Source organism: Oryzias latipes, chromosome 13, assembly GCF_053564925.1.
Source record: "Oryzias latipes strain Hd-rR chromosome 13, Olatipes_Hd-rR_3.1".
Taxonomy (NCBI): Eukaryota; Metazoa; Chordata; class Actinopteri; order Beloniformes; family Adrianichthyidae; genus Oryzias; species Oryzias latipes.
In genome coordinates, this window is record NC_136249.1 from 19,572,525 (window position 1) to 19,588,761 (window position 16,237).

Below are 16,237 nucleotides of genomic sequence, written 5' to 3' on the forward strand. Positions count from 1 at the left end.
ACAACAATAAAACACAATATCACAATGTTTAAAGAGTTTATAAAAATGAATCTTTATTTTAAACCAGGCTCACAATGTCACAGACGTGTAGTATAATAGAACACCAGAACATGGAAATGCCACTTTCACTTTTAGTTCCAAAAAGCAGAAGGGGAAGAGTGTTTCTCTGAATTGATGTCAAACACATTACAGAGTTCTAAAAATAAATGCATTCAAGATGAAATTCTAGAAACTAGGACAAAAAAAAAAAAAGATAACCAAACTTTTTTTTTTTTATAAGGACAAAGCAGTCATGGAAAAAAAACTCGAATGAAAGGAATCCTAAAAAAGGTCCTAACAGCTTTACATAAAACCTACCCGAACATCAGTGAAATATATTGACAGAAAACCGGCAGACTGAACTGATTTACATGATTCGGTCAGAAACCATAAAAAAAACGAATCTGGGACGGGGCGGCGACGCTCAACCGTACATGTCCTCCCGGTCAGCATTGTAGATCTCCCCCTCCTGCAGCGAGGCAAAGTTTAAAAAGTGTGACGGTCGATGGACTTCGTGGTAGAACTCTTTGGGGTTAGCCAGCTGCAGGTCGTACTTCATGTTCGGATCGTGGCGCACACCTGTAATACAATATGAGGCCTTTAAGTTTCATCAACAGGCGGAGTTTAGCCATAATAACCAAAAGAATAAATGTATGTAGAAATCTGATGTAAAATCAATGGAAGAAAGCTGAGGCAATGTCATGGTCAAATTAATTCATAAACGTTAAACATTTAATTCAAACATGAATAAATATTGAAGCTACAGACCCATGAAGTTGTAGTTCCAGGACACTTGGCCAGGCACCATGAAGAAGCCCAGGAATCGGTCAGAGAGCAGCATCTGCACTCGTTCATAGTGAGACGGCAGATAACCTTTGGGGTTGTTGCCTTTGTCTGTGTTCTGGCGACCCCACTCATATCCACTGGGTGTTAACTTGTATGCTGTAAGCGTGCAGGACCCCGGTGTGAAGCTGAAAACAAGTAAGGCACAGAAAACCATCACTTTTCTGATTAAAATGAGATGGGAGGCATTTTCATTTGAAGGAAATCACCTTCCCCCCCGCAATACATATAGCATTATTTTCCAGATTTATGGAAAAATGACAGATTTTCCTCCAGTGTAAACAGGAAAAAAAAAGAACAGAAAGGTAACTCACCTGCAAGTAATGATGATGGTCTTTTCTCCATCCCAAGACGGGTTGTCGGCCATGATCTTGGCATGGGTCGTCACATCTTGAGGGGACAACTGAGGCGACTCGTTAGGCTGTGTGTGGATCCACCCGAGGGGCTCCATTTCCTGTTCATTCAAGAGCATGTTACCAACCCAGCTGATTCAAACATCAAAAAGAACCCCCCCAATAATCCAGTGAACAAGTCATACCTTTAGGTATTCATGACCGGGCAGCTGGTTGGGAAGGTGGACAGTCTGATGGGTTCCCCACTGAGGTACCATGACGATGCATCGGATCTCCTTCACTTGGGGGTTGTCTGGTGGGCTGGTGCCATACAAGTAGCCAGCAATCTTAAACCAACACAGGACATGGTCAGCATTAGTAAGAGTAAGTGCTTTGATATAACACAAGCCAAGTTGTGTCAGCAAATAAAGACCTGCGCTCGGAGATCTGAGATGCAGATGAACTTCTTGAGAACATTTTTGGGCAGAATGTAGGTGTAACCAGTCTCCTTGATGTCGTCAGACGACACATAGATGTGGTTGGTTCGGAGATGGAGGTTTGCAGCAGATATAGCCCTGATGGAAAACAAAAAAGTATAGAGATCAAATGACAACATTGTTTGTATTTCTAATATATTTTATAATGAGGTAAGCCTTTAAATGGGAATAAAACTGGATCAAATCAGCAGGTTTAATGGTGCATACCGGACTCTCCACTCAGTTTTGGAGGAGAAGGTCTGGGTCTCATAGTTTGAGGTGGTGGAGGTGATTATTTCATCTCCATGCTTGTTGACAGTGCGAGTCTGCGTGGCTGTGAGCTGTGACTGCTCTTTGGTCTGCTTCTCGATCTCAGCGATTTGCTGGCGCTGTTGTGATGGAGCAGAGATCTCCATACCCAAGATGATGTCACGGATCTCAGACTGGGTCAGAGAAGCCACGTTCACACTGAACAGAGTCAAAAGCAGATCTTACTACAGAACATAAATCCATCTTTAATCTGCTCATGAGTTTAAAAAAAAAATCATTTCTGAAAATACTCAAACCAGTGGCTGAGCAGCAGTCACTTAACACTCACTTGTTCTTTTTGCCATAATCAGCCAAGATGAGATCTTTGAGTTGCACTTCCACCTTGATCCACTCTTCATCAGTGAGTGTGGGCCAGATGTGATGGGGCTCAGTGATGGTCGTTTTGTCGGGCTTCAGAATGACTTTAGCGCGGTCGTTGTTGACATGGAGTGCTCTGAGGATCAGGATAAGTCGGGAGAAGGCCTACAGACAGAGCAGGAACAGACAGGTGTCAGCACGCTTTGATGGTGGATCAGATTTAAGCCTTTATAGATAGAACCTCACCGTGTAAGAGGAGATTGTCTTCAGCCAATCGTCGTAGAGGTTGAACAGCACCATCTGAGGCTCTGTAGCCTTCAAGATCAGGTCTCCAAACTTCTCCACCTTCAGACAGGCCTGGAATGGCAGCTGCAGCTCAGAACCTTTGATCACGATGTTGGGGAAGTCGAGCAAGTGGACCTGCGTGGAAAGAAAATTGTTTTTTTTTTTGCGTTGTCAACTTTGCGTTGATCCTTGAAGACTTTAATGGCCTTAAATGTAACCATCCCACCTCCAGAGGATCCAACATGCCCTTTCTGGTGACAATGATCTGCTTGGGCTGCTCCTCCACAGGGAGGGAGCGGATCAGAGCAGCAACTTCTTCAGCTGTTTTCCATTTAGCCAACTGAGAAAGGAAACAATCGAAATTATAAAGAGATGCAAAGAAGTCCATTTGACATTTCCAAATAATTGAATAGCAAACATGTCATCACCTGTCCCAGACGCTTCTGTCCAGCCCACACAGATGTGTGAATGATCTTTAGGAAGAGCTGACCAGTCCTAGGGTTGAAGATGAAAATGGCTCCATTGATGGGCTTTGTGGTCAAATTCCCCTCAAAGGTCTGTCAGGATCAATGGACAACAGGTGGAACCAAATTGAATACAAAGTGTTCCTTCTTCACAAGAAGATCTACACAAAGTGAACAATCTGTGTCCCTCCATGACTCCCACCTTGTGGATGGTGACTCTGTACACATTGGTGTCATCCACAAACCAGATGATCTGGTTGGAGAAGAGTTCACCGTAGTTCTGCGAGGACAGGTAGGGCTCGGTGGGCTCAGATGAGTACAGCTGCAGGCCTTTGCGGATGCGCTCTCTGAGCACATACAGAGCAGGGTTGGCCTTCATGATCTTGGCCATGGCCTGCTGGATCAGCGGCTTGCTTCCAGGGAACCAGTTGCCATAAGCACTAAAAAGAAATCAATTCAGAGGTGAAAACCTACTAAGGGAAATGAAAGAAGAAACAAATTCCTGAAAGAAGTTTCTAAATTCCAAATTGAGAAATATGGATTTCAGATAAGGAAACAGATTATTAGAACAACCCTTAAGTAAATAAACATATAAAAGGTTTCAGTGAAGAAAAAGCAAACATTTACTGATTACTACAGTTAAAAAAAAAAAACTGAAGTATCTTTAGTGGGATTACAACAGGATGCTACATAAAAATATTTCAAAAATGTAATTTAACTAGACAGTTGTCGCTCAATACTTGTAACTGGTCAGGACCACACAATACGCACCTGTGGAGGTTGTAAGCCAGGTCAATGGCAATGAGAACGCCGGTGGGGGAGGGGTAGATGCTCATGTTATCTGTGGTGTAGTCCAAAAACTTGGCCCTGGCGTAGCGCTCAATGTCATGAGAATCATAGTCCCCCCATCGCAACTGAATGTCAATCCAGTATTTCTGTGTGGTGGTGCTGTCCATCACGTCTCTGTGGGGGGAAAAGACGTTTACAGCAGTCCAGAAACAAAAGCACAGTCCTCTCATTTATTATGGCAAACATGTTTAATTTGAGTTTTTAACAGTCAAAATCCCCGACTGCTTGTTTTTCTGGTAAACAGATCTGGACTAAGAAGAGGTAACTAAAAGAACCATACTTTGAATCAGCAAGCAGAGACGGCCGAGAGACATTCCACTTGTATGATGCAAAGAGGAGGATGTCCGCACAGGACGAGTTCATTTTGTAAGACTTCCTGGGGTGGATGGTCTCCTTCTGCACAGTCTCGATCTCCAACGCGTCCAGCTCTTGATCAAACACCTTAAATATACAAATTTGAGAAGATTTAACGATGGAAGGATGACAAACATTTGAACTTTTAGATCTCGAAAAGGCATAAACATACTTGACAGAGATCCATGACAATACTCTCGTGAATCTTCTGCCACAAGTGAGCCCTGAAGATCTGAATGAGGGAGATCTTCAGCGTGGGGATCTTTCCGTGCATGAAGATTCCTGTCAAGTCCAGCTGCACTTGGAAACCCACGTACACCTGGATCAGTAAAGAGAACACATGCTCTCAGTTGGTGCACACTCTTCAGTGCCTAAATGGTGACAGAAAGTTGCTGCCGGCCACACTAACGTTGGCTCTGTTGATGGTGGGGGACCACCAAAGGGTGAAGCGACGGTTGGGGATTTGGTTGAGACCAGATCTTTGAGCGTTGGTCAGCTTCTTCCATTTCATGGATTCCTCAAACCCACTGGCTTTTTCCCTAAAGGCAAGGAAAACGAGTTTTAAAAAACAGTTTGCGAGTTAAAAAAAAAAGAGAGCTTGAGTAATTCAAGTTTTTCATTTGAATATTTCCATAAAGGCCAGCATGTTCGCAGAGAAGAGCTCTCACCAGAAAAGACCCTCCCATGTGGGGAAGTAAGTGCCTTTGAAGAGTGTGTGCTCCAGAATGCCCTCCACACCACCCAGAGCCTGGATCATGTCTGTGCGGTAGTTGTTCAGGTTCCAAAGTTTACCATCATGCCTCTGGTGAGTCCACCAGAATGGATTCTGCTTCAGAACCTGCATTCAAAAAAGATCATCTTCAACCACCTGTGTAAATTTAAATGGTCAAATACAGCATCAAAGAAACTAATCTGCAAGTCAAAAACATCTATATGAATGTAATTTTAATAGTTCTATAATTTCATGCTTGAAATTAAATAAGGTTAACTTGTTTGTGACTCTCAGTAGCATTGACAAACTATTGACTTTCTATCCATTCTTTCAAAGAAGCAGATATTCACTTCCAGATTAATTTATTCTCATAAGGAGCATCTCCGTCATACCTGATACTGCTTGAAATCTGTCCTGACTCTCCAACCTTTGTCATAAGCCAGAGTGTGTCTGTCTTTCTGGAAAAGTGTGTTGATGCGGGGAATTCCTCTGTCCCAGGAGTCCTCCAAATCCTCCAGAGTCAGACGTCTAGAACAACAAACAACACGTTTTACACGACTTGTTTAACACTCGCATTCAACTGAACCCCTTCATAAAACAGTTCCGCGAACAGGAACGTTGTGAACCCTTAAACGCTGATCTCATTTTGTCCGCACCTGTTCTGACCAATGGCTTCCTGTCTCTTGAGGGCGTACTCGGCCCAAACTCTCTGAGAGTCGATGAACTCACTCTCCCACGGCTGGATGTATCGATACAAGTTAGGAATGAGCTGGTCTTCTTCGTGGCTCATTCCAGACCTGAAGTGGGTGATTCCCACGTCGGTCTGCTTAGACCACCTGTAGCAGCAACAGAGAACTGAATGACTGGTTTGTTTAGACACCACATGTGTTTTTAGCTTCAAGAAGAGACGTTGGGACAGAAATGTGGCAGAACGTACCGCAGGTCTGACTGTGGGATGAGGACATGACCCATGGACAGCATGCCCAGCCCACCCAACTCTTTGGGGGTGTAAAAGACCACGGGAGGGAAGCGGCTCGGCATTTTGGAGTTGAGGCCAATCTTGATACGTGTCTGGATTTTGTTCTCACATTTCACCAGCAGGTCCAGCAGCTCCTGAGTATTGACCACAGCCTCGCGGAAGTACGTCATGAGGCCGATGAGAGCGGTGTTCCACTTGTTCACAATCTAAGAGGAAAAACAAGACAATGGATTTTTATTTGATCATGGTCTATGATAATGGCCAGGACACCAGAGTGATTTACAGGGATTTCTACTAGCCTTGGTGAAAGTGGTGGAGCCAGAAGCCATCAGGATCTGACGCACTCTGTTGTGGAAACGCTGCATTGACTCATCATCCACTCGGAGGAAACACTGCGCAGTCCTCTCTTTTGTTACCTGGCACAAAGAAAAACAACCATTTTCCATTTCAAAATAAACTGAACAATGTTTGCTTTACACACGAGACTGCAGCTGTCTCCAAAAGCCAGCAGCTGACCGTTATTGTTCCTCACCTCATTCTGCAGGTTCCAGACGCCATCCTTGTGAGTGAATTCCTCATAGCTGGTGCGACACTTGGGAAGAATGCGACACTCGAACCCACACATGTTGAAGAGCAGGTTGGGGTTGTCTTTGCTGTAAACGGACACGAAGCTGTTCTCCCACTGCACCGTGGTCACAGACCTGGGCAGGCGGTTCTTGATGTCCCAGAACACTGCACGTCCACTGGGGAGGGAAATAAGATTTGTGATAAACGCCATCGCAGTCTCCTCCAATGTTACGTTTAAAGTTATGCTGAAGAGTGTTTTTCCGCCATCAGTGCATGATGATGTGAACAGTAGTAAACTAGAAGAGGTGCTGTGCAGAAAGGGTTCTTCTCCCAACAACTATGAGCTCCAAGGAAATGTTAGAGCTGCTTATAACTGTGCTTTCAATTAAAATTCTGATGAATCTATTCACTATATATTGTGAAGATGAACTTACAGGTTTACATCGTGCTTCATAAGTCTCATGCGGGCGTCACGGGGCCAGCACTTCTTGTTGTTGTACCCCACTATGTTTTCATTGTTGGGGTCCGGATGCTCCGTCAGATATCGCTGAATCAGGTCTCTGGCTTCATCAGCAGAGAACCTGAAGGCCGTAAAAAGAAAGCAGAGTTTTAGAATCTGCCAATGAGTTAGGAAAGGCATTTTGTTTTTAGTCTCACCTGAAGAAGATGTGTATGCGGTCGATGTAACGGCAGTACAGTCGGATTGGGTGAGCAGACTCCGTTGCGGTGTCTTGGAAACTGAGGAAGTCGTTGGGCATCTGAGGGGAGCCCGCCATCTCACTGGCACGGTGCAGGCCGAGGACCAGCAGGTCCATCACCAGGCCGTAGTACTGCACAATGAACGAAGCAAACTGCAGGCCTCTGATGATGCCGTAAGAGTTGGTGTGGTTCATGTCCTAGAAGAAATGAATGTATTGACATCATGGACCAGTTTAAAGACAATGATTATGCGCTCAAGCTCAATGTTCCCAAACAGAGGAGAGCTTACTTTGTAGTTTATGACAACGTTGTTCTTGGCCGTCATGTAATCAGCGATGTTGTGGTCAACAATAAGGCGCAGTAACCTGTTCAGCAAAGTCAAATCGATTTTTTCGTACATCTTCTCGTAGCGGGACTCCAGCATCACGTTGCACTCTCCCTCCGCAGTCTCCCACACATCCTGCAAGTTGTTGATGCCTGACAGGAGCAGCCAAATAAACTACATTAGCTCCTTTGTAATATTTTTCTTTAAGAGCATTTAAATTACACGGCAGTAAAACATCTATTTGAAATCAACATAGGCTGGGACTCACCTTGGCACCACTTGTAAACCAAAAGTGGAGGTGGTTCAGTATCAGCAGGTTTGATCCAGGGTGGGAACAGCCGTCTCTTGTCTGCTTCGTACCATAGGTACTGATCCAGGTATGCATCTGTGATTTTCTCCAGGGGTTCCACATCATACACTGGCACCAGGTGGCTGTACAAATCCATGAACTCAATGCCAACCTGAAACGACAAGAAAAACATCAAATGTGATGCAATAAACAGGTTTGGAAAAAGGGTTTAACCGAACACTGGTTGAAAAAAAAGACATGCTCGGTTTTTTCAAAGGTCAACTTTTTCCCTTGAAGCTTTTAAATGTTGCAGCCAATATAGAGTCAGTCAGTCGTGCTGACCTCTTTGAACGCTCTCTGGGTGAGCAGGTGACGTTTGATCCTGGACAGAGCTTCATGAGGGTTGTCATAGGCTTGTTCGATCAGGCCGAGTTCCTCCCTCTGACTCTGATTCAGACGAGATTTCACACTATGAGGAAGGAAGATAAAAATCACAATCTTGAACAGGAGCAGTCGTGTTAAATTGAGTCCGTTATGTTCTAACATTTGTACCTGTAGGCCTCTTTGAGCCTTTCCAGAGCCAGGATCAACAGCTTGGTGTCATGTTTGTACGACAGTGGGGGAAACGGAATGGGCGAGAATCGCCGGCTCTCCAGCCAGTGCACAGTGGTGGTGTAAATGGCAACAGCTTCTTCTGCTGTGATGTAAGGGCCATCCTGCAACCAGAACACAAAGTTAGGAAAAAAGTTTAAAGCAGGTCAAATGTTTTAGATTGAGACTCATGGGTTAAGAATTATAACACTTTTAATTGTACTTTTTCAAATGATGAATTAAATTGTCTGAACAGTTAGTGGCCAACTGCATCTGTAACCAGCAATAAAAATAACTGTTCACATTGATGTTCCTCTTGTTCTTACGCACAGACAAGCAGACCAATGCCAGAGCGCCTTTGTAAGAGGACTTTTTCTTATTTAGAAAAAATATATATTTCGGAATGTGTTTTTCATCTTGTCAGCAATTTAAAAGAAAAATCTAAATCATACTCCTGACAGGAGGGTTAAATAAGAGTTTTATCTCCAGTGTGAAAGAGGTCACGTTATGTTGTGTACTGTATATACTATAACAGCATCTGGACATTTAAATTTTTACAACCATGTCAATTTTATGTTTTTTTTATTTATTATTTTGTCAATATCAATCTTATGGGGGTTTAAAGCTGCTACATGTCCTTACCAACATGTCTATTATGTGTATTTTTACAGAAAGATACATATATTTAATTCCAGTTCACATCCATTTGATTTTTTTACTCATATTGTATTGAATCTTATTTTTATACTCCATTTAATTGTTTGTTTTTTTACATATCACAGTTTAGTCAGTAATATTTTACTTTCTACATTTAGTCCACTCTGCATCTCTTTTAAAACCTTTTTTAAACAGCTGTGGAATTTTAAAAGGTCCGACAGTGGCACAAAGCCTTTTTCAAAAGGTTGTTCTGTGAATTTATATGTATCGTATGTGACAAATAAAATGTGAGTGGTTTTTTGTTACCTTCAGGTAGTTGTGCTGTCGTTCCTGTTCGGCTTTCAGGTACAGACGTGTCAGCCGGCCCAGGTTCTTTTTGCACACCGTCTTGTCCACAGTGGCTCCTCTGCGAATTCGCTCACGGTTGTAGTGAGCCGTGTTGGTCCACCAGTCAGCTTTGGCCTTTACGTACCGGAGAATCATATTCTCGATGGGCGTAGGAAGACCGGGCACCTGGCATTTTCGTGGGGAGGGAAAAAAAAGTAAATAAGAGGTGACCTTAAACAAAATAAAAGTTAGCTACAAGGATCTAGCCTCAAACAGTAGCCGCGGTTACAGGCGCCAAATATCTTGATGGGATCAATGGTCGTATTAAAGTTCAACCGTGTACATGGGCCCAAAAAAAATGTTCTGATTAGAACAAACGTTCACATGGGTCTCACTTTCGGTCGGAATAAATCATTTGGGCATGCGCAGTAGTGTTGACAATACCGGAAGAGGAAATGAGTCCCACAGTAAACAAACAGAGCGAATACATACATCTATTTAGCAGCTCTGTAATATACGAGACGATCTTCTAAACCTGCTGTTATTAGTGTTATGGTTACTATGAAGCGCCTGTTCGCTCATTTCATTTTTAATCTGTGTGGTGAGTGCATTTTTGTGGAAGAACAGAGCTGGAAGAAGAATTAGGTGAAGAATAACATGCGCTACCAACAACATTTAGCTTTGTATGAACACAAAATCCACGTGGGAAATGCTGCAATCTGCATCTTGGCTGCACGTAAATATGTGGGAATAACATCAGTCTTTATTTTGTCAGGACACGACTGGAAACACAAATCCAAGTGATTGTTTGAACGGTTTCTAAGGACTGAGCGGCATTTCTGCTATGAAAAGCTCACTGCCCCAAAGCCGCTGTGTGAGCTGGCGGCCCAAGCTTCAATTATATTTGTGTGTTTCCAAACAATAAAACAAAGCCTCTTAGATGTGTTGACTGTGCATCACTGACCTTCCAGGGAATGTTTGCTTTCCAGCATCTCCAGGACTCGCTGAGGTGCTGCAGGATGGTTCTGGCCTTGTTCTGTTTGATGCCCTCGGGCATCATGTCAAGGATGTCATGCATCACCGCAGCACGCAACTCCAGGTCAAAGTGGGACTCCACACGCTGCTTGGTAACAGTCTTGGCAACGCCCTTTGAGTGACGTCCTACCATGATAAACACAAATCAGATAAATCTGATATTGAATTTATGAATCATAATAAATGCACAACAGAACCTGAAATTCAAAAAGACAATGTGGAAGTATGTCGTCGTACCTTCAAACTGCCTGGCCAACAGATTTCCCAGCCATCTCTCCAACAGTGGAGTAATGCCTCTCATGAAGAAGAGCCAAACCCTCCAGCCAGGAGCCCAAAATCCACAACCGGGACCCTTGCCCACGGGGCCCTGATTGAATAACAAGCACTACCTTTAGGTGCTATTGCAATGTGAGGGTCTTATAGAGTTTGTGTAAATCAAGTAAACGGACTTTAAAAAGAGACAAAAATAAGGCTACAAGAACAGCATGCTTATACTCACAGTGTTGAACCGATAGTAGATGAGATGCTTCAGGTCTTTGCACATCCTAATTTGTCTCATCAGCTTGTACTTGTAGCGGTACATGCCGGTCAGCTGTCCAACATGGGCAAAGATGTACTGCAGTCCATCAGACAACTGCAACAAAAAGCAAGGAATGAAGTTAATTATTGGAATTGGAACTTGTCTGTAGTTAATAAACATAACCAAACCAAACAAAAGTTGTGTTTATGAAAACAACACAATGAATAATAAAAAAGTCAATTATCAAAACTTTTCTTAATAAAGCTAAAGTGCTGTCTTTAATATTTCCAACACATAAAACAAAATATTTTTTCTTTGTCTACAAAATAAAATAAAAATACCTTTAAAAAGAAAAAGGCCCAAAATTTGAAACACTAACCTGGAAAGCATCAACATTTCCCAATCTGTACTGCACATGGCTGTCCACCACCAGTTTACTGAGGCGCAGCACCTCTCTGCACAGGTGGAAGGCATTCCCAAACCGGGACTTCTTTCGCTCCTGGAGGACAACAACAAAGCCACAAATCAAAATTGGTGTAATCAGAAACAGAGAAAATTGCTTTGTGGATTAAAATAAAAAATATATGTATATATATAATAAAATTTCATGTTGAAATTATTTAAACATTCAGTAGCTTTGCTCAGGTTGGTTTACCTTTGTGGTCAGTGTCTTGACTGGCTTCAGGTTGAAGTTGTAATCCAGATGCAAGTAGTTGAGGTTCTTGCGGTGGATAAGGAGATTGAGCATGTTGTAGCCCTGTCTGCACACCTGCAGGCCCACCTCCACCCAGTCCAGCTTTGTAGACTGGAAAAACTTGGTGGCTTTGAAGGAACGGAACAAATATCTGAAAGGAAACAGCAGAAAAGACATATAAAAACCTACACACGTCTTAAAACCATCAGTCAAATAATAAAAAGCTGTATTCACCTCTTCTTCTGTGCCTTTGGTGGTCTGTGTTTGAGAGCGTTAAGGACGTAGTACTTCAGCAGCTTCTGATATGATACACGCACCTTCACGGGCTGTCCTGCTGGACAATGCTCTCTGTACCTGTGTAATATTTTAATAATTACAACATTTTTATTCAAGTAAAATCTAGCTTTGTATACAACCCAAATCCAGAATTGTATTAAAACTGTACAGCCATCAGCTTACCAGTTCTTGATGAGAGGGATGTCAATGGCACGCCGAGTGCGGCCAGAACGAAGGTTGAAAGGTCTGGGAGCCCAAAGCAGAGCAATGCCATTGGCTGTGTTGTCTGTGTAAAGGGGGGTCTCTTTGAGGAACGGCTCCACAAACTCAGGAAGTTCAAATTCTTCATCATCATCAGGCAGAGGCTCCTGACTCTAAAGAGGGAAAGGAATTTTATGAAAAGTTAATCAAATAAAATCACCAGGAGACATAAATAACCTAAATGATGTGTTTTTAGGGCTGCCGGTATGCAATGAGAAAGTGAACATTGTCTAAACGGTGAGGTTTTTCCCTGCAGCTGCAGTCAGACATGAATTAAAATGATCACCATTCATTTTGCTTTTCCTCCTGTTCTTACGCACAGGCAAGCAGGCCAATGCAAGTGCGCCTTTGTAAGAGGATTAGGTCAATAAATAAAGTCTTCTCATCAGAGAATCATAAAAAACTCTCAAAACAATGAGATCATCTGAGATTCACACCTTGACAGAATGTCTGTGGGAAATGGGGTTGATCAGCGGATCAAAGTAGAACGCTGGAAGATCTGGATCCTCCGTTTTGATAAACACCACATTTGGGGTATGGTACCTAGACAATAATAAAGACGTGAGTAAACATAATGATCAAAATGACAAATTTGGAGAAACACAGCAATTTTGTAAACACCAAAGCTTATTCGTTACCAGGTGAGATGCACGTGGTGTGGCAAGTTGTTGTACAGGTAAGGGAATGCAATTTTGTACTCTGTCCTTATTGGCTGTCTGATGATGATTTTGTTGATGTCATTGAACTCATTCCAGTCCTCATCCCTGTATGAAAACAAAAGTTTAACTACGACTCTTAATTGCCAAAGCAAGAAAGAAGAGATCCACATGACACAAAAAAGAAACCCAACAGAAAATGTCTTAACTGTTTTGTTACATAACATGCAGGGACATACTGGAGGTTGATGTCTCTGACAAGCGGCTCGAACTTTGGTCCCCCTGGAATGGCCATATTTAGAGCCTTGGATGTGAAGAAAGCTTTGAGGTCAAACAGGTAAAAATAGTTGAAATCCACCAGGTCTGTCAGAAGCTGATTGGCCAGACGATACAGCGTTGACATCATGGGCAATGTGAACTGCCATCGACGGTAGGTGGTTCCATTCACATATCTAAAAATGTACATTTGTTAACAGTAGGATCGCAATGTAGAATGGTTGAGCTGAAGCTTGGACTCATATATGGACACTCACTTGGAGTTGTCTTTGAGGGGCTGGTGTTCATATAACCACTCAACAACTGAGGCATCTTCCTCAGAATCAAGCTCCATCTGGATGGCTTCCAGGGGTTCCACGTCAAGAATGTTGTCAGCATAATCGAGCGGAGGCTCCTCATCGTCGAACGGTGGGAAGCGCATTCTTTTGAAGTGCCGCCGATCGCGCTTCTCACGACGCATCATGATCCACATGGTGCTGGGGGGAAAAAAAATAAAGTTGGAGAAAACTGTTCAACAGATAAATAGCAAGACTGCAATTACAATGAAATTTACACACATTCCACAAAACTAGGATGATACTACTCACTTACCCCCACTGAGCAATGTAGACTGGCTCTATGACCCACGGAATTTCATTCACAAATGAAATGGCTCCAGTGATGTGGTACAGCACCGGCACATCTCGGATCTGTTCCCAGGGCATCGGCATGTTTTCAAGCAGCTTCAACACAGCGTGGGGCATATACTTGAGAGCACTGTTAAACAACAGAAAAGAGAATGGAAGGCATGTAAAGGGTCTGCAATAACAGTAGTTTTGACCAGGAAACTAATACTAATGTATCCAAAAAGACAAGCAGAGGAACAGTGGAGGGTTCCATAAAGTTAAAAAAAAATGTTTAAGAGAAAAATAACATGACTTCAAATGACTTTGCATCTGCAGAAAGTAATGCTTCATCTTACCCAAGGTAGACCCTTTTGTCATGCCGGAACTTTCTATTGGTCATGTCGCCGTGATCCCTGATGATCTTGCGAACATGTTCAGGAGGCATGTCCTCCTTCTGGGCATCCACAAAGCCAAACTTCCTCTTCTCGGCATAGCGTTTGGCTTGTAGCTGTTGCCATTTCCGTGCTAAAGATGGAAAAATGTTTTAGTAGAATAATGTTTGAAATACATGTATTAGATGTTAAAAACAAAACTTAAAGAAAGGCAAACTCAACGGACAACGCACCCTTTTCTTGTAGTTTCTCTTCAGACATAAAGTCCGGAACTGGCACAGGAGGGGGGACACCTGGGGGTACGCCCGGCGGCACAATTGGAGGCACACCAGGGGGAACAACTGGGGGCATCCCAGGAGGGACCCCTCTGAATGGAAAGTTGACTGCCATACTGTAGCAAACTGTGAAATATAAAGTTTTTTTTAAAAACTGTAAGATGCAAAACTACATACATCAAATTTGAAAAAAAAAAAAAAGAGTTAGGTTACAGACTTTAAAGGGACTAAACTTTCAACTATTTACTAACACATAACTGCTTGGAAGCAGGATTATTGTTTGCAGGCTCTCGTTTGTGTAACATGCTAGGCTAAATCAACATGGCTTCCCGGCTAACGGGCACACTTCCCACAAAGTGCACAAAATAAACATCAAGGCACCATTATCCACTTGTGATAGTCAATTAAATGTTGACATGGTCAATTTTAAAAGCGCTGTTATATTTCAAATGAAGTGTGCGACACTAATATAAAAAATCCGGGTAAACTGTTTTAGGCCAAACGTTACAGCGCCGTAAACTAGCATGCTGCTAGCGTTAGCATCTCCTCGCGTTAAGTAACAAAGAGTAAGTTAAAGACAACAGCAAACATGTTCCTACCTTCACCACAGCAGTATTGTTGCAACGTTCAAATAGCCTCGGCGCTCTCGCTCTCGGCTACCATAACATATCGGCTCTTCTGATTGAGTTTCTCTTTTTCCCCGCTCACTCACGCTGCCGTTCGACTCGACGACAACGGAGGATGAACGCAGGTCTGTGGCATTCAGAAGCAGAGTTTACGACAGAAATAAACGTATCACGCGGCTAAAATGGCATCGCTGTCGCATTTGCTCCACGCTAAATCTACGCAAACGTAGGGATGCCGAATACCCGGATGTCTTTGTTTCCGGAGCTTTACCGCCCCCGCAGGATTGGGGACACAATTAATAGTTTGTACGCCAAATGAAAGAAAGAGCGAGTTATTATGGAGTTGCTAATTTCCAATTGATTTGAACGTCAGCACAAAAGCACCTTACAAAAAAGATCATTTTTAATGCTATTTTCCCACAAATCTTTCCTGTTTATGACTGATTTGCTTACCGTTGAATGAATTTTGTTTAATTGCTGTGTGACAGTTTTACAAATGTAAAAGCACAAAATAACATCACAAAATAAAGTGGCAAGAGCAGTTAATTCGGAACCTGTGGATGTTTTTAATCCCCAACTATCCCATGTTGTGTTCAAGTCATTTTACACCGCCAACATTTTTTCCAGTTTCACTTTTATAATTAACAGGAGGGTCAAGTCTGCCAGAATGTGTGTCCACGTAGTGTTTCGCAGTAGAAACTAATTAACAACTTTATCTTTTTTAAAGCCTATTCTTGATGTAAGACATGCATGTCCAAAGTCCGGCCCATGGGCCTTGCTTTCAAATTTCCACCGGCTGCAGCCTCTGGTCACAAAATCCGTATCCAGCCCCCAGCACCTTCTGTAGACTGTGTTACAATTTCTTAACTGTGATTGGCTAAATTCCATTTTTAAAAATTGTAAATCTGTGGATACACTGTCTGTTGAACAAGCCGATGCGGAACCTTTCCAGTTCATTTCTAAAATGTCAACTGTAAATAATAAAAAAGAAAAGTTGACAGCAAGAGCAGCCACTTGTAGAATGTCATTTATAAGTTTTTCGTTAGCGTTTGACAAAAGCATAGATGCAGAAACTGTTTTTTTGGGGGGAGTAGACAATGACCTGAACTTGAACAAAGAGCCTTGAGGGCCAAACGAAAGAAACAGATTCATTTGTTATTTCTTTGATCAAAGCAACAGTGGTTTGTACTTTGGAAGAAGAAAACT

At 42.7% G+C, this 16,237-nt stretch overlaps 1 protein-coding gene across 1 annotated transcript; it reads right to left on the reverse strand.

Annotated features, from left to right (window-relative positions):
- Positions 1-27: 27 nt before the first annotated feature.
- On the reverse strand, positions 28-15,265 carry prpf8 (pre-mRNA processing factor 8). Its single transcript, XM_023961976.2, has 43 exons — positions 15,005-15,265; positions 14,364-14,531; positions 14,095-14,263; positions 13,725-13,889; positions 13,391-13,609; positions 13,097-13,309; positions 12,840-12,965; positions 12,639-12,744; positions 12,124-12,314; positions 11,899-12,018; positions 11,626-11,815; positions 11,350-11,469; positions 10,950-11,084; positions 10,688-10,817; positions 10,380-10,576; positions 9,395-9,601; positions 8,393-8,556; positions 8,183-8,309; positions 7,820-8,012; positions 7,516-7,703; positions 7,185-7,423; positions 6,962-7,108; positions 6,493-6,703; positions 6,260-6,376; positions 5,919-6,166; positions 5,638-5,817; positions 5,374-5,509; positions 4,938-5,107; positions 4,679-4,808; positions 4,442-4,588; positions 4,196-4,356; positions 3,838-4,029; positions 3,269-3,506; positions 3,031-3,159; positions 2,829-2,942; positions 2,564-2,737; positions 2,289-2,482; positions 1,919-2,158; positions 1,648-1,789; positions 1,421-1,561; positions 1,197-1,336; positions 808-1,010; positions 28-618 (listed from the first exon to the last, which is right to left on the reverse strand). The coding sequence occupies exons 2-43, from the start codon at positions 14,518-14,520 to the stop codon at positions 464-466; spliced, it is 7,065 nt and encodes a 2,354-aa protein (XP_023817744.1). The 5' UTR covers positions 14,521-14,531; positions 15,005-15,265; the 3' UTR covers positions 28-463.
- Positions 15,266-16,237: the final 972 nt, after the last annotated feature.

Excerpts from the sequence above, each read along its gene's own strand:
- prpf8 (XM_023961976.2), bottom strand. The coding sequence starts at position 14,520 with ATGGCAGTCAACTTTCCATTCAGAGGGGTCCCTCCTGGGATGCCCCCA. Across the intron at positions 5,510-5,637 it reads GAAGCCATTGGTCAGAACAG|ACGTCTGACTCTGGAGGATT; the intron begins GTGCGGACAAAA and ends TTGTTGTTCTAG. Across the intron at positions 4,809-4,937 it reads ACATGGGAGGGTCTTTTCTG|GGAAAAAGCCAGTGGGTTTG; the intron begins GTGAGAGCTCTT and ends CCTTGCCTTTAG.